Here is a 16,298-nt window from a genome sequence, read left to right on the forward strand (position 1 = left end):
GGATCTGAGGAAGTGCAAGCATTCAGAGGAAGTCTGCAGAGGACAGTACCTTGGGGTCTGCAAGCGGGCAGCAGGCGGTGAGTGATGCCCCGGCGCACCGCTCTGGGATGTTTGGACATTCTCCTGAAGGCAGGGAAGGAGCCGTTAAAGTGCTTGCGCAAGGAGGAGCAGCATGGTCAGACCACCACAACAGGAGCTCCAAGAGTTCACCAGAGAGACTGACACCAGGCACCAGAGGTGACAGGGGCCTCACTAATGCAGAAATATGGAGCTTATGGCAGCTCAAGTATGGAGAGAAAGGACATTGGGTGACAGAGGGAGGAAGGAAACTCTACAGGAGTTGGAGACTAAATGTATCTAGGGGCCAAGTGAGGAAGAGGTTACGGATACTCCCTAGATTTCTGGATTAAGTGAATATAGGCAAGAGGATCGTGCTTTCCCCCAAGGCAAGGAACATAGGAACACAGTCAGAGATGAAGATGTGGAGATTTCTTTTCATTAAGTTGTGTTTTGTTTGAGCTGGAGTGGTGAGTTTTGAACTTGCTCACCCCGGGCTAAACCCACTCCCCGGTGTCTCGCTTTCTCCACCAGCAAAGTGGATGGTGTTGATTGGATTACGATTCTGAAATCAGGCCCTTATGCATCTCCCCAGTACCTTTTCCAATGAACTCTTGTCTGAGCCAAATTGCAAGGTTAATTTAATTCATGCACAACATGAGTTCTATCATTTCTTGGGCAACAAAGAGGCTGTTCGGGGCCACATTACTATGCTCCTCACATGCCTTCCCCACCTTTCCCCTCCCTCCCTAGTCCTATTCCTGGTCCACAGCAAGCTAATTGGGCCCTTATGCAAGAGGTTAACCCCCATCTCAAACACAGCTCCCCTGGCTGACTCTTACCCCCACAGCTCACCTATCCCTGACTGTGTTTACTGCTCTGCTCCGCCAGCTTTAGGCTGCTGTGTTTTCCATTCCTGACATCTGGGTCTCGTTCCTGCTTCCCAGCAGTGAGACCTCTGCATTATTTATGCCACCGCCACAGGAAAATGAAGGTGAGGCTGGAGCCGTGAGAAGGCAAATTCTGGGGTATGTGATGAAAACCCAAAACAGCAATGCTTCCAATTAAACCGAGCAAGGCTCACTGAAGCCCTGGAGATTCCAACTTGTGCACATTATTTTGCGGACAGCATTCAGCCCAAGCTCCTGAGTGCAGCAAACATCTCTATGAGGGAAATCATCTTGGTGGCATATTCAATTGTCCTCCAAGAGCCCTGTTTGCAAGACCAAATTTTCCAGTCCTTTTACTGACAGTCATGCTCTCTCCTTTGTGTTTCACCTGAGAGAGAGCAATGTCCAGTCATGGCTGAGTTTAACCACAGGGGGCCTGGGCAGAATTTATTCCTACAACTATCTGAAAAGGGGATTTTATGCTCTATTCCCTTTCTTAAAGGGAGAGACTTCTACTTAAATTGGGCCATTATGGGCTAAAGTTTCAACATGGCCTTAGCAAAAGCAACCTTTACTTACAAGTCAGTTTGACCCCCTCCCATGGCTAGTGTGGGGTGAATAATTTCACATTAAACTCAGGAGATGCTTCAATAACTAACCAGTTAGGAGACCACCCAGCGTGGGACCCTTTACTACATGTTATGAAATGCCAGAGGAGGTTTTCTGACATCCCAGTGTTATGCATTATATTGTCCTTTGTTCCAAGATAGTTTAATTACATTGAAAGTGCCCACATAAATTAAGTCAAAACATATAGTCTAATATGTGACTCTGTTTTGTATGTAGCACCCTTCTTGTAAGTAATAATAAATTTAATGTCTGCCATTAATTACACTGCTTGATATGTGCCAGTCACACCGTAAGACTTTATGCACATCTACAGTCAGTATAAAAGTCCCGCAAGGAAGATATCACCCAAACTTACAGATGAGGTTCAACTTCTGCTAAGTAGGAGGTTAAATGCTTGCCCATGGCCACCCATTAAAAAGAGATGCTCTATCTCATACTCCGATCTGTCTGGGCTCCAAAGATTTTACACAATAAAATATTTCAAATCATTGGATGTACCAGTGATGAAGAGCAGTATGGGGAGCCTGGGTGGCTCAGTCGTTTAAGCCTCTCACTTTTGACTCCAATTCAGGTCACAATCTCATGGTTCGTGAGTTCGAGCCTCGTGTTGGGCTCTGTGCTGACAGTGCAGAGCCTGCATGCGATTCTGTCTCCCTCTCTCTCTGCTTCTCCCCCACCTGCTCTCTATGTCTCCCTCAAAATAAATAAAAAGAAACTTTTTTTTTTTTAAAGAGCAGTATAACAAGATTGTCAATTAATGAAATTAAGATTGAGCTACCGGGCTTACCCTGGGGCCTCACCTTAGCTGAGTTTTACTCCCTGTCTCTGATTGGCTGGCCCTCTGTGAGTAGCAATAAGCTTAACACCCTGGCAGGGCACTTGAACAGTGAGGCCTTGGGAGGTTCCTCAGGAGTTAAAATTGCTTCCTTCCCCAGTTTTAGAGGTTGAAGGGAGAGAAGCAGCAGCCTGACTGTCACCTTTGGACACAGTCCCAGTGACCTGTCAGCATGGGTGAGGCCCCTACTGTTTGCCTCACTCAATTGCAGGTACTGAGGCTCTCAAGGCAGGAGTGTTAATATACCCATTTTGTGTGCCAATCCCAATCAGTGCAGAAGTGTTACTGGGACTCATGTCTTCCCCAAAGGTGGGGCCAAGACTAATGTTTTTGACCCATGGCAGATGTCCAAGTTGTCTGGATAAACCCAGGGGGCAGAGTATAAATGCTGACCCACCACCATGCTTACCCACTCCATGTAAGGAGGTTGCCTCAGTTTCCTGATGTACATTCCTGTCTTCAAGAACTGTTGGCTGTCTTGGCCTCCTAGACTGAACTGTGCTTTATGGTTGGCAACCCCTACTTTCTGGGACTAGTGCTTTGGGCTCTGTGTCCAATGCCATTGGCCATGATCATTGCTGGCCTGCTCAAGTTCTCCTTGAGCATATGTATTGAACGGATGAAGCACAGGTCTCCAACGCCTTCATTTGAAGCCTGTTTTTACCTGTGGCCCACCCTCACGGAGAACAATCTTGCAGTGTGGCTCATCCATCTGGTCCTGTCTTCACGCATTTCTTGCCTTCTCCCCATCCCACCAGCTCTGGGCAGAGGCACCTTCACATTGGTTTATGCAACTACCCTCCTGTGTTCCCCTCCACTCCACCTCCCAGCTTTGCTCACAAAAAAAAATGAAAAATAGGGAATTGGCTCAAACTTCTTTGAAAAATCTGACTGGCCTTCCCTGTGGCATATGGAGAATCCAGATTTCCAGCTTTGTAATACTCAAAAGGTATATCAGAGATACTAGCAAGGGAGAAAGAAGAAAAAATTCTCTGCTTTTCAACATAAATTTATGCAAGAAATGTTAGCAATTCACTTAAATGTGGAGTACTTGTGCCTATAAAAATACCTCTAAGACATGACTTCTGGTATGTTAGAGAAGCACTGTTTAATCTTTATTCTGATAGAATGAGAACAATTTTAAATAAAAGAATATGGAATCAAATTTAAATTTCTTTCACCCAGAACCTCCCCATTTCCCAACTATGGCAGCAAGATTTTTTTTTCCTTACCACATCCTTACACAGGAAAAGAGGGGAATTCTAGATGTGTACCTTAGCATGAATCAATGAAAATAAGCAAAAATAACACTTGTCCTTCTGCCACTTCTGAGGAATAAAGTGGAGATAAAATCAATAGTGTGTATAGAGTATCTTGAGGCTCTGGGGACAAGGTTTTAGGAAGACACATGCCATCCCTTTTTGCTCTCTCCTTTTGTCTCTGAAAAGAAGCTGATTAACTCAAAACATATGCCAGAGGGACAGTATAAGACCAAGAAAATCATTTAAGTAGCTAAAAATTCTGTTCCACTGGGCCCCAGAGAAAGATAAAACCAAAATATGCCCACCCTGTCCCTTGGCAGAAGGCGGCCTAGTTTGTCTAAGTTGTAAGTGGGAATCAATGAGCTCTTCAAAGAGCACTGAAATCCCTTTACCAGCACGCACTCCTACAGAGAGAGCCAAGAGGATGAGAATCGATAGCACTCCTAATTCCGAAGCCCAGATTCTCTGCAGTGGCACAGGGGCCAGGCCAGCTGCAACACAGCAGCCTGGAAGAGGCTGTGGCCTGGGTTTCTGGAAACCTCATGGAGCCTGAGAGCTTTCCTCCACTCCCCTTAGCTATGCCTGTCTCCCCCTAGGCCTCAGGCCTCCTACCTCTGGTAGGGAGTTCTACAAAGTGGAATGGGCTCAATGCCTCCCACCAGCTGACAGTGGAGGCTGTCTGTTCTTCGGGCTTCTCTGCTTGCATGCCTTTTCTCTGGCTGGACCTTTCTGACTAATAAATAGATCTTCTTCTACAGCTTTCTACTCTGCTGTGTGCTCTTCCTTGGCTTGAATTGCATGCCTGTGTGCCGGTCGGTCTCATTATAAGCAGGACCCTTTGCTTCCTGGTTGCATTTCAAAGTCCCTGTGACTATGCTTTGATTTATTTACCTTTAATTTTTTGTATTCAGGTAAATATGTACCTAGAGTGACATGCATAGACCTCAAATGAGTCTTTAATCAATGGGTTTTGGTGTAAGTGACTCTAATTGAGATACAGAACATTTCTACTAACCTCAATAGTTCCCTCCTGGCCCCTATTATTGAATCCCTTTACAGAGGCAATCAATGTTCTGATTCTTCGATCTTGAACTTTACCTAAGTAGAGACATAGAGCATGTACTTTTTAGTGTCTAGCCTATGTCACTCAACATACTTCTGAAATTCATCCATGTTGTTGCAAATTTCAGTTTATTATTGTATTTTTTTCTCTGAATAGTATTACAATGTGTGAGTATATCTATATTTACTGTGTCTGGGCTTTGAATCCAACATCTGGAAGAGAATTTGTGACCCTCTCATAAATTAGAGACAGAAAATAAAGGCTCAAGAAAATAGGAAAGAGACTATAATATCTGTGGGCTATCAGATGAATCTATGCCACCAGTTAATGAGAAGCTTCCTTTCCTTTTCCCCATGCAGTGATCCCAAGTATTGAAAACTTGACAGAACACCAATTTCACAAGGCACAAGATCTAAGAGATCACAGGCAGGCCTTAGACCCTCTGAGGAAAGAATACTTTTCTACCTTACTGTAATAAAAACGAAGCAAAACCCTTACTAATATTTTAAGCCCAGTTTAAGTGGCATCTCTAGTCTCCAGTTTTTCCATAACCTTGAGGGAAAATGATGCAATCCCTCATTTGTGTTTCTACAACTCATATGAACTTTTGCTGCAGTTTTTACCATTTTGTACTACCTTGGTGTCTTTGCAGACCTGACTGCACTTTCTAATAAAGTAAACTATAGACTCTTAAAAAAAAGGGGGGGGGGTGGGGTCATCCCTTTCCTTTCCAGTGATTACACACATGATGTAAAGGAATGGGCACATGGATGAATGCCCAGATGGATGGATGGATGGATGGATGGATGGATGGATGGATTGATGGATGACGGATGGATGAGTGGATAGATGGGTGGATGGGTAGGTGGATGGATAGATAGATAGATAGATAGATAGATAGATAGATAGATGGATGGGTGGATGGATGGATGCATGGGTGGTTGGATGGATGGATAGGTGGGTGGGTGGATGGATGGATGGATGGATGGATGGATGGAAGGATGAAACTGTATGTAAATACTGTCATATTGCCTATAAACTGGATGACCTGTCTGGTTTTTAGCAACCCTCAGCAGTATCAGGATACTGCTTTCTCTCACGATCTCACATTCTCATTGGTTCTGGGAGTCCATATTATTCTATTCACCAATAGGCAAATGCCTAAGTACCATCTAGAACTGGTTAAATCTCCTAGCCACCAGAAAGTGGCTTCCTGATGCTTCAGTAAATATTTTTATAGGAGCTAGAGGTTGGACAGGGTCACAGTTAACCTATAACCATGTAGCCCAAGAGTCAATCTGGACACCATGAAAATCTTCTCCGTATAGGACAGACCTGAGTACAGACGAGTGGCAGTGCTTGTGCTATCAGCAGGAAGCTGGTTAAATACAGCCTCACGGGTAACTAAAAGGTGATGCTGAGCCCATTAGAGAGTTTTGTAATACTGTGAATAGCATTTAGTACTCAGCTGTTTCTCACCCACCTCTCAGATGGTCCCAGCAGGAAACAAGTCTGTGGCTGTCGTGTTTACAGTTAATTAATGTTTATTTATATTTTAAAACAAGGCATTCACCTGTCATGCTGTAAAATAAATGTTCTGCTCTTCAATTAGAGGTTGTCAGAGTAGAGAGGAATCCTGTTTGCTATGGGTTGAATGCGTGTATATTTAACTGTGTGTCAGGTAAGGACCTCTTTCCCTGTAAGTCTCTGTCTCTTCTCACAGAGGCTAAGGCTTCTTTCTCAAAGAATACACTGTTTCCAGGCCTTGTTCATAAGATTGGCGTTCTGCTGTACAGGCCATGAACTTGCTTCTAGAGGGAAGACAACAGAGGTACAAGTGTTTCCTTAGATGGGGAGCGGGGGGGTGGGGTGGGGTTAGCATGAAAATATCACACATTTTGACCAGTGTAGAACAAGGATTCTTAAGGGAAAAGGACATGCTTTATTCTCTTTGCAGTAGTGACTTGCTAAGTGTGAAGTGTTTAAACGCTACACATTCCAAAGAAAGGTCTGGCTCTTGGTTGGCTCCTGGTAGATCACCTTGGCATTCTTGGAATAGTCTGCTAGTTAAGAGTGTCTTTCTTTACCTGGACCTTGGGCCATGCCAGATGATTGATGCTGACAATGTGACCTCTGGTGGTAGTCTTGGACCATTAAGTGTCAGTTTGACTTCTGAAGGGACTGGAGACTGAGTAACTAAGATCAGACATCTGGGGCACCATGGCTATAATTGAGCTTCAATAAAACCCTGGTCATCAAAGTTCAGATGAGCTTCCCTGGTTGGCATACTATCCCTGTTATCACACACCACTGCTGGACAATGTAGCACTGTCCATACAACTCTACTGGGAGCAGACACACCTGAAAATCCACACCTGTCTCCTGGATTCGGCCCTATGTACCTTTTACCTTTGCTGATTTTAATCTGTATCCTCTCGCTGTAATAAACACAGTTATGAGCACGACAGAAATTCTGAGTTCTGTTTGTCCTTCTAGGGAATCAGTGAACCTGAGGATAGTCTTGGGGACACTCTCTCTCTCTCTCAAAGAGTAAGTGATAGAGATTGGGTTGCAGGGTGGAAAACAGGTCGGAACCGAATGCCAACTCTGCTATATACCTCCTGGTGACCTCAGGGAAATCACTTGACCCCTTAATTTTTTTGAGATACCAGTAAGATTCTATACTAGATATTCATCTATTATTTCAATAGATATTTACTGAATGAACCACTGTTTTCATTTTTGTATTTTGGGGAGAGGGGCAGAGGGAAAGAGAGAGAGAATATGGAGACTGATACAAGCCTCGATCCCATGACCCTGGTATCATGACCTGAGCCAAAATCAAGAGTCAGATGCTCAACCAACTGAGCCACCCAGGTGCCCCAATGTGCCACTGTTTTTATCACATAGTATATGTTCAAAAAGTGGTTAATGGTAGAGGTGATTGCTTGACCCATCTGTAAGTTTATCCACACTATTTTAAAAGTTCCTTACGTTAGGCAGGCAGTCTAAATTTGGACATATGCCCCTCCATGCTTTTTCAGAGAGTATGTTCACAGTTTGTAGTCAATAAATGATTATTTTCCTACAGTTACTTGTGTACCACTGCCTCCTTCATTAATCTTGGGCCTAGGCCTCTTGTCTCTAATAAAGATCTTCATCAATTTATGATGAGATTGCAACCTGTTAAACCTATCATAAACTGAAAATATCACACACTGAAAATGCATTTAATACATCTAACCTAGGAACATTGTAGCTTCGCCTCACCTATCTTGCATGTATGTGCTCAGAACCCTTACCTTAGCCTACCGTTGGGCGAAATCATCTAACACGAGGCCTTTTTTATAATAAAGCGTTGACTACCTGATGTAATTATATTGAACACCGTGCTGAAAGTGAAAACCAGAATGGTTGTATGGGTACAGAATTCTGGTATGTGTATGGGTTGTTTATCCTCCAAATCGTTTGAAAGGCTGGAAGCTGCACCTTGCTGCCACAGCCCAGCAACACAAAGAGGTGCCTGGGAGAGGATCAAAATTCAAACTTTGAAGTATGCTTCCTACTGAATGTGAATCACTTTCACAGCATCGTAAAGTAAAAAAAATGGTAAGTGGAACCATCAGTAAGTCGGGGGCCAGACTGTCTATCATCTGTTTTCCTTCAATTTTGCAGTTGCTATAAGCTTGGGAGTAAAGCCTGTGTATAAAAGTACCTGGAATAGCGCCAGAATCATCTTTGGAATCGAATATATACTAGGTGAACATGAATATTAACAACTAGAGGATTTCTTTCAATCACTACTTAATAGATAAATAATATTCTCTCTTGACCAATAACTGAAAAAACAGAAAAATGGGTTAAAGTGCAATTTTTGCACAGCTTTCACCAACGAGTATGGTTTGAGCCAATGGTTTGCCCCTATGATGGGTTAAATTGTGTCTTCTCCCTCGAATTCTCGGTACCTATGAATGTGACCCTATTTGGAGACAGTTCTTCACAGATGTAGTCAGGTCATACTTATTATGGTGGTCTCTAATAGGTCACCTTAACCCAGTGACTGCTGTCCTTAGGAGAAGAGGGAACTCTGTACACAGACACACACAGAAAGAAGATGGCCATATGAAGACAGAGACAGAAATTTGAGATAGATCAGCTGCCACCAGCCACATTTGGGGCTCCTGGCAAACAGTGCAAGCTAGGAATGGGCAATGGAGGGTTTTTTTCTAGAGCCTTCAGGATATCATGACCTGCTGACACCTTGATCTTAGATGTCTAGCTTCCAGAAAACTGAGAGACTGTGTTTCTGTTGTTCTAAGCCACCCAGTCTGTGGTACTTTGTTATGGCAGCCCTAGGAAATGAATACATCCCTCTTTAAAGCTTATCACACCCAGGTCTTTGGCTGGTATCTGGGTTTCCTTCCTTGACAGAAAGGAAGTTGCCTCCTGAAAGATGGAAGGAACCAGCCAAGAGTGTAGAGGCACAAGGAAGTGACTCACCCTGGGACTTCGGCCAATACTGCTCAGGTAGTACAGGAGTCCTTTGGCATGGTAGATTGTTGGCTGGAGATGGGCACTGGGAGAGAGCCATTGTCTGTTCAAATCCTCCCCTTTCAGTGAGCATCTGTGACTGCAGGAATAAACAAGCAAATAAATACTCATTGAGAAGAAAATAACTTGAGAAAATAAAGCTCGACAAGACAAACAAACTAATGAATCCAATGTCCTTCTGACTTCTGTCCAATTGGCATCAATTGCAGATGTCCAGAAATCTGCAGATCTGTCATTTAAGCTCCCAAAGTGTTGTGATTATTCACAGTCCCGGAAAGAACTGGAAGCCATATTTGACTTTTTGACTTAATATTGGGTTATCACAATTTTAGGGCGAAATTTGGGAAATGTAGTTCCCCACAGAGAATGAATTCGATAAATTTCTCGAGGCTCTGGGACCTTCAATTCTACAAATAATTAAGTTGAGCTCAATCTGTCATGCAGGGTGTGTTATATACGATATTTCCAGCTGGCCCAATAACTCTGCCAGGTGGATATTATTCCATCCCAATGAAGAGACTGAAGCTTAGAAATGATTACATAAATGACCTGAGATCACAAAACTAACAGCTAGGCTTTACATCCAGGTCTATTTGCCTCTAAAAAAAAGCATAAGGCTCTTTCTCCTATCACTGTGCTTCCTCCCTATCCATACAAATGACACAGAATGCTTGACATTTACCCAGAGAGCCAGAGTATCTTTTTCAAAGACATCATCATGGGATGCTGGCACTAGAAATGAGCTCAGAATCATCCATCGTCTCATTTGGGAAATGGAGACGTCCACATTTGAAAGTATCACGTTACTTTACAAAGTTGACACAGCTGGTTAAGATAGTGCTGACTGCAATTCAGAGGAAAGAAAACTAAGAATCTGAGCTGTCAGGTAAGATCATCCTAAAAGAGACTCCCAGAGATGAACAAGAGACCCCCAGGCTCAGGGGAAGCCCCCGGCAGTCCTGCTAAGATGCTCCTTACTCAAGAGAGCTAACAAGAGAGATGCCAGGAATTGAGGGGAAGCAATACAGCATCCTCATCAGCCTTTCCCCACCCCCAGCCCACATCCCCTGCTGCCCTGGTCTTTCCATACTCCACACCCATCAAACTGGTCACAGATCCCGCTGAGCAACTGTGCCTACTGTCACTTTGCCGGGACTCCCCACAGCTCCATCCCTTTCCACTCCTGCAACTTTCAGGGGATCAGCACTGCAGGGAAATTTCTGATCCCCAGGACATCCCATTCTGCTCCTATTTGGTGCAATAGCATCCAGGGATCCCCTTCACCCGAGTTCTCATAAAACCATTTTGGGTGAGGTTTTACTGTTCTTTAGTTATCTTTACATCTCTTTCCTTGGACTGTGAGCTTCCTGGGGGCAGGAACAGTCAGTTTTTTCCCATCAAAACCTTAATATAGTAACTGTGTCAGAGTTGGTATCCAGTAAATAATTTGGAATGAATAAATGCACTAGCATTTCAAATGTAGAACCGGATACATTTTCTGTGTGTGTGCTGTTTTTTTTGTTAATCACTATTTTCAATAAATCTTGGAGGTGGAAGGAAAAAGGTTCAGCCTCCTTCTTTTACCACTTTCTCATCTTCGTGTTTCTGAAATTATCTTAAATATTAGTTTCCTGCTGCTTGTCAGCCTCCTCTTACAGCTCACTAGAAACCAAAAACCTTTAGATTAATCATTTATCCCGATCGCGCCATTAAAATATTTTGACTTGAGAAATGGTAGGTTTTTTCATCTTCCTTTCTGACTTTTTTGTGTCTTTCTTGCTATTTTTTCTCCCCTCCTCTTTTTAACAGCCATGACATACAGAAATAGGGCTTATCTGTTCCGCCTGGTGACCAGGGATAGAGGTAAAATATAAAGGAGATCTTTCATGCTGATAGTGACAGAAAGAAGCAGGTGTCCCCAGACTTGCTCCTGAGCATATTTGCTGTGTTTAAATGAATTTCTTTTCTCAAATCAAGGTACTTGCAGTAAAATATCCCAGATCCTCAAGACCCTAACTGCTCTGTGACTCTCCTTGACTTGACCTGGATTCGCATCAACACTAGGGATTTGTTTTTGCTTTTGTTTTTGTTTTTCCTGTTGGTAACATCTAAAGTGATGAAATCAGTCAAGACCCCTTAAAAGCATTTCTGTTTGTATAAATGAAAATGCAGGGGCGCCTGGGTGACGCAGTCGGTTAAGCGTCCGACTTCAGCCAGGTCACGATCTCGCGGTCCGTGAGTTCGAGCCCCGCATCAGGCTCTGGGCTGATGGCTCGGAGCCTGGAGCCTGTTTCCGATTCTGTGTCTCCCTCTCTCTCTGCCCCTCCCCCGTTCATGCTCTGTCTCTCTCTGTCCCAAAAATAAATAAACGATGAAAAAAAAAAATTAAAAAAAAAAAAAAAAAGAAAATGCAGACATTATATGTGTCCAGTAGCCATCAATTCCATGTCAACTCTCTTTTTCCATATGCTCCATGGAGACCAAGTACAGAGGCAATGTCTATGTGGGAAAAGCTCATAGGCCACCACATAGCAAAAAAAGTCATTCCAGATTACAAGTTCCAAAAACAGAAAAAAGTAAAGTTTGTGCTGCAATCAGAATAAGCCCTCGGTTTGGGTTAAGAAGTCCCAGTCTCGAATTTCAGCTCTGTCAGCAGATAGGGGACTTGGTGTCTCTTTGAGAGTCAATATTCTCAAGGGAAAAAAAAAAAAAAAATATATATATATATATATATATATATATATATACAGAGAGAGAGAGAGAGAGAGAGAGAGAGAGAGAGAAATAAAGATAGATAGATATGCCTAAACTGCTTCCGAAAATTATTTTGGGCATCAAATGAAATGATATCTCCATGGAGAAGTGTCTATATAACTCAATCTCTACCCGTGTCTACATCTGTCATGTCCATACCTATATCCATTTGCACCTCTCCATATTTATCTGTACTTCTATCTTCATCCATACCTGTAATGTTCAGGGGTATACAGCAGTGTTGCACTATATTTATTGGTTCCTCATCTCATCCTACTTTTCTTTCCTTATGAACAATAATGAAGCTGTATTCAGGTTGATCAGAAGAGATAATCTTGGCTAGGAACCCCAAATAGGAGGCTGTGGTCAGTTTCAATTACCAGTTGATTCGAGCAAACGTAAACGGGGAAGCAATGAGACTAAGAAGAAAGGAATTCATCTAAGAAAAAATGCAAGGCAATAACACTATGAATTGCTAATTGGACTTTGGGCTGTGAAACAGTGCACAGGGGGCTGGTGGAGAGCACCTGAGATTATTTAATTGTATTAGATAATCTTGTAAACTTGCAGAAGAACTTGGGCCAATGTAAGACTGTCAGAAGCTGTTAGTTTGGGGTAAATTTTGTTTTCCAGGGCTGGAGACAACAATGCATTCCCTTTGTACCCATAGACTGTGTGGATTTGGAAGCCCACATGGTTGTATTTGTACTCAGGGCTCTATGTATGGCTAGGATTTTGAGAGTATCTCTGTGTATGCCTAGTGTTTCAGACGCTCCTCTATCTATGTGATTGCAGATTATCACAATATGTACTACACATAATTTGAGTGCTTTTCCTTTTAAAGCAAATCCATTTGCTCCCAATCTCCAAATCCGTTTGGCATTTTGTGTTAATAATATCAAAGATTCATGCAGTCAGAGAAACTGTTGCTATTCTTCCCAGAGATTTGTTTTAAGCGTTTGAAGATGAAACGCACCCCATCTTATTATCTACTGTAGCATTTCTGAAGTGACAGCTGCTCCCTCTATGTGGAGAGAATTAGCAGATGGACAGCTATGACTGGCTGGCAATAAATTCAGTGCCTCTAATTTCTGAAAAGGGGTCAGCCCCCAAATAGAGTTTAAAGTCCTGCTTTGTTATTAAGAATAAAATGGTGAGCATTGCTACATTTTCCCCCATTGAAAACTGCAAACTTGAAAAAAATATATTAAATTTTAAATGAAAAAAAAAAGAAAACTGCAAACTTAAAAAACTATATTTTAAATTTTAAATGAAAAAAAAAAAAAAAAGAAAACTGCAAACCTACAGAGGGAAAACAACAACAAAAACCAAACAAACTTCTTCTTGGTTTTAATAGGTTGAAGCTATGTGACCCAACTAGTCTTCACTTTTTTTTTTTTTTTTAAGTTTTAGTTTAACTACAGTCTAGTTTAAGGCCATGCTTTTATGCACTAAGAATGCTAGATATGGGGTGACCAACCATCTGGTTTGTTCAGGAATGTTACAGTTTTATTTTATTCATTTTTAAATAATTTTTTTATTGTTCATTTATTTTTCAGAGGGAGCGAAAGAAAGAGAGAGAGCAGAGGAGGGGCAGAGAGAGAGAGAGGGAGACACAGAATCCGAAGCAGGCTCCAGGCTTTGAGCTGTCAGCACAGAGCCCAATGCAGGGCTTGAACTCACAAACCGCGAGATCATGACCTGAGCTGAAGTCAAACACTAAACCGACTGAGCCACCCAGGCGCCCCTAGACCTCATTTTTAAAACAGTTCTAGGTTCACAGCAAAATTGGGTGGAAAGTTCAGAGTTCCCATATATCCTCCACCTGTGCATAGCGCCCCCTATCTCCAACATCCTCACCCCTCAGAATGATGTGCTTGTTAAGGTCAATGAATCTACACTGACTCATTATTATCACCCAGAGTCCACAGATGACATCAGGATTCACTCTTGGTGTTGGACATTCTACGGGTTGGATGAGTGTATAATGGCATGCATTAACTATATACTATTACACGAATTAGTCTCACTAAAAATCCTCTGTGTTTTTCCTATTCTTCTTTTTATTTTTTTTAAAAAATTTTTTAATGTTTATTATTTTTTGAGAGAGAGATTGACAGAGTGTGAGCAGGGGAGGGGCAGAGAGAGAGGGAGACACAGAATCTGAAGCAGGCTCCAGGCTCTGAGCTGTCAGCAGAGAGCCCGACGAGGACTCAAACTCACAAGCCGTGAGATCATGACCCGAGCCGAACTCCCAGGCACCCCAAGGCATGTTGCAGTTTTAGACTTGAAAATCCAACATCCCAGGAAACCCCTGAGTCCCTGGTAAACCAGAGCAATTGGTGCCCCTCCAGCTAGATCTCAAATTCTAAAAGGTGTTTCAAAGGTACCAGGCCAGAATTTGGCTTGTTTCACATTGACTTTGAACGTTTTAGGTGAGGCCAGTACCCTCCCGCCAGCCTGCCTGTTTTTACCTCTGACTGCTTTACATATACATATTATGTGCCTGCTCTTTCTAGGCATTAGCAGTCTGTGTCCAGGAAGTCTTAAACCTGTGGGTTTTGGTAGGACATATTTCTTCCCTTGGAAAAAATAAAATACAAAAAAAGGCCTCTGATCTCCTGAAAATATGGCCAAGCAAAAGCATCTTGGCTGAAATTATTAAACAGTGAATCAGTAGCGCCAGTCCTGAGAGGTCACTGAACAAAAGCAATGGCACAGAACCCTAAGTAAAGTGTAGCCTCAAAATCTAGACAACCTAAAGGGAAATGATGTCACTAGATTGCATTCTTTTAACATTAATTGGGTATTTATGTATCTGCTAATAACAGGGATTATGACCCTGGCCAGAGACTGGGACACGAGTGACATAACCGAAGCCTTGACAAGCAGACTCTGAACTACCAGGACCCCTAGAACAAAGAAACCATCACAAGTCAGAGAAAGAAAGAAGAAAAGTGAGTCACTTCCTTAAAGAGGGTCTATCAAGCTTCAGTCAGACAATAAAATGATACAAAAATTCCCCCATCCATCCATGGCTGATAAACAGAGAGATGGGGCCCATCAGACTGAATGAATGATGCCAGGCTTGATAATACTTGTTCCCCCTGGCACAGCAAGCTTTGAAATCTAAAGAGAGGCAGTGTATTTGAAATGTAGCAAGCAACTTCACTATTCAGTGCACATCCTAGGAACAGGAGGCAGCATGGGTGCAGGAGGAGAATATTTATAAAGGTAAAGAGATACATGGAAGCTTCAGGAATAAGACAGAACAGCATGGGGTACTATCAGCTGGACACTGCACCCAGAGCTTTCTAAATAAACACCGCTTGGATAGAGAAAAGGAGGGAAGAAGGGGAAACAGATGGCAGCTTCGTCTGAAGACCACAGTTGCTGCACAGCTACAGACAATCAGGGTGGCCAAGGCCATGCTAACATGGTCAACGCAGTTTTTTGGTCACACAAAATACTCAGAGAGTCAATGATCTAGAGAGCAGGGGAACAGAAGAGACCAAACCAGGTGTGCCTTAACACCTCCAACATCCAATGTTATGTCACTAAAGGACTGACCATCCCAGAGCTCAGGTATAGGAGCACTTGAAAACTGGTCATCCAGTAAGTTACCCAGAATTGACGCTTGGACCTAGGTCAGTCCAAACCTAAACCAACTTGTCTTTATACTCTTGTTCCTCAAAGTATGGCCACCAACCTGGGAGTTTGTTAGATATGCAGAACCTTGGGTCCCACCCAGGATCTGCATCTTAACAAGATCCCCAGGGAATCTGTATGCACATTTAGGGTGAGAAACAGTGTTTTCTACTACACCTTGAGGAAAGAAAGAAAATTAACACTTACAAAGAAACTATGTACTTTACAAAGGACTGTGTTGCCACCACACTTTCAGAAGCCTAGAACACATGCTATTTAGAACCTCTAGCATCTTGGGATGCCTGGGTGGCTCAGTCGGTGGAGGGTCCAACTTCAGCTCAGGTCATGATCTCATGGTTCGCGAGTTCAAGCCCCACACCAGGCTCACTGCCGTCAGCACAGAGCTTGCTTCAGATCCCCCTCTGGCCCAGTCTCTCTGTCCCTCTCCTGCTCACACTCTCTCAAAAATAAATAAACATTAAAAAAATATACACACACACACACACACACACACACACACACACACACACACACATATATATATTGGGGCGCCTGGGTGACTCAGTTGAGCGTCTGACTTCAGCTCAGGTCATGATCTCATGGTTCGT

General features: G+C 42.9%; 1 protein-coding gene across 2 annotated transcripts in view; it reads right to left on the reverse strand.

Moving 5' to 3' along the window:
• Positions 1–16,298, reverse strand: part of AGBL1 (AGBL carboxypeptidase 1) — an 843,774-nt gene that overhangs the window by 432,265 nt on the left and 395,211 nt on the right. For both annotated transcript variants that reach the window (XM_045448714.1, XM_045448713.1), the window contains exon 19: positions 9,238–9,367. In XM_045448714.1, coding sequence (XP_045304670.1) covers positions 9,238–9,367 — 130 coding nt within the window. The remainder of the gene's footprint in view (positions 1–9,237; positions 9,368–16,298) is intronic.

This window comes from Leopardus geoffroyi, chromosome B3, assembly GCF_018350155.1.
Source record: "Leopardus geoffroyi isolate Oge1 chromosome B3, O.geoffroyi_Oge1_pat1.0, whole genome shotgun sequence".
Taxonomy (NCBI): domain Eukaryota; kingdom Metazoa; phylum Chordata; class Mammalia; order Carnivora; family Felidae; genus Leopardus; species Leopardus geoffroyi.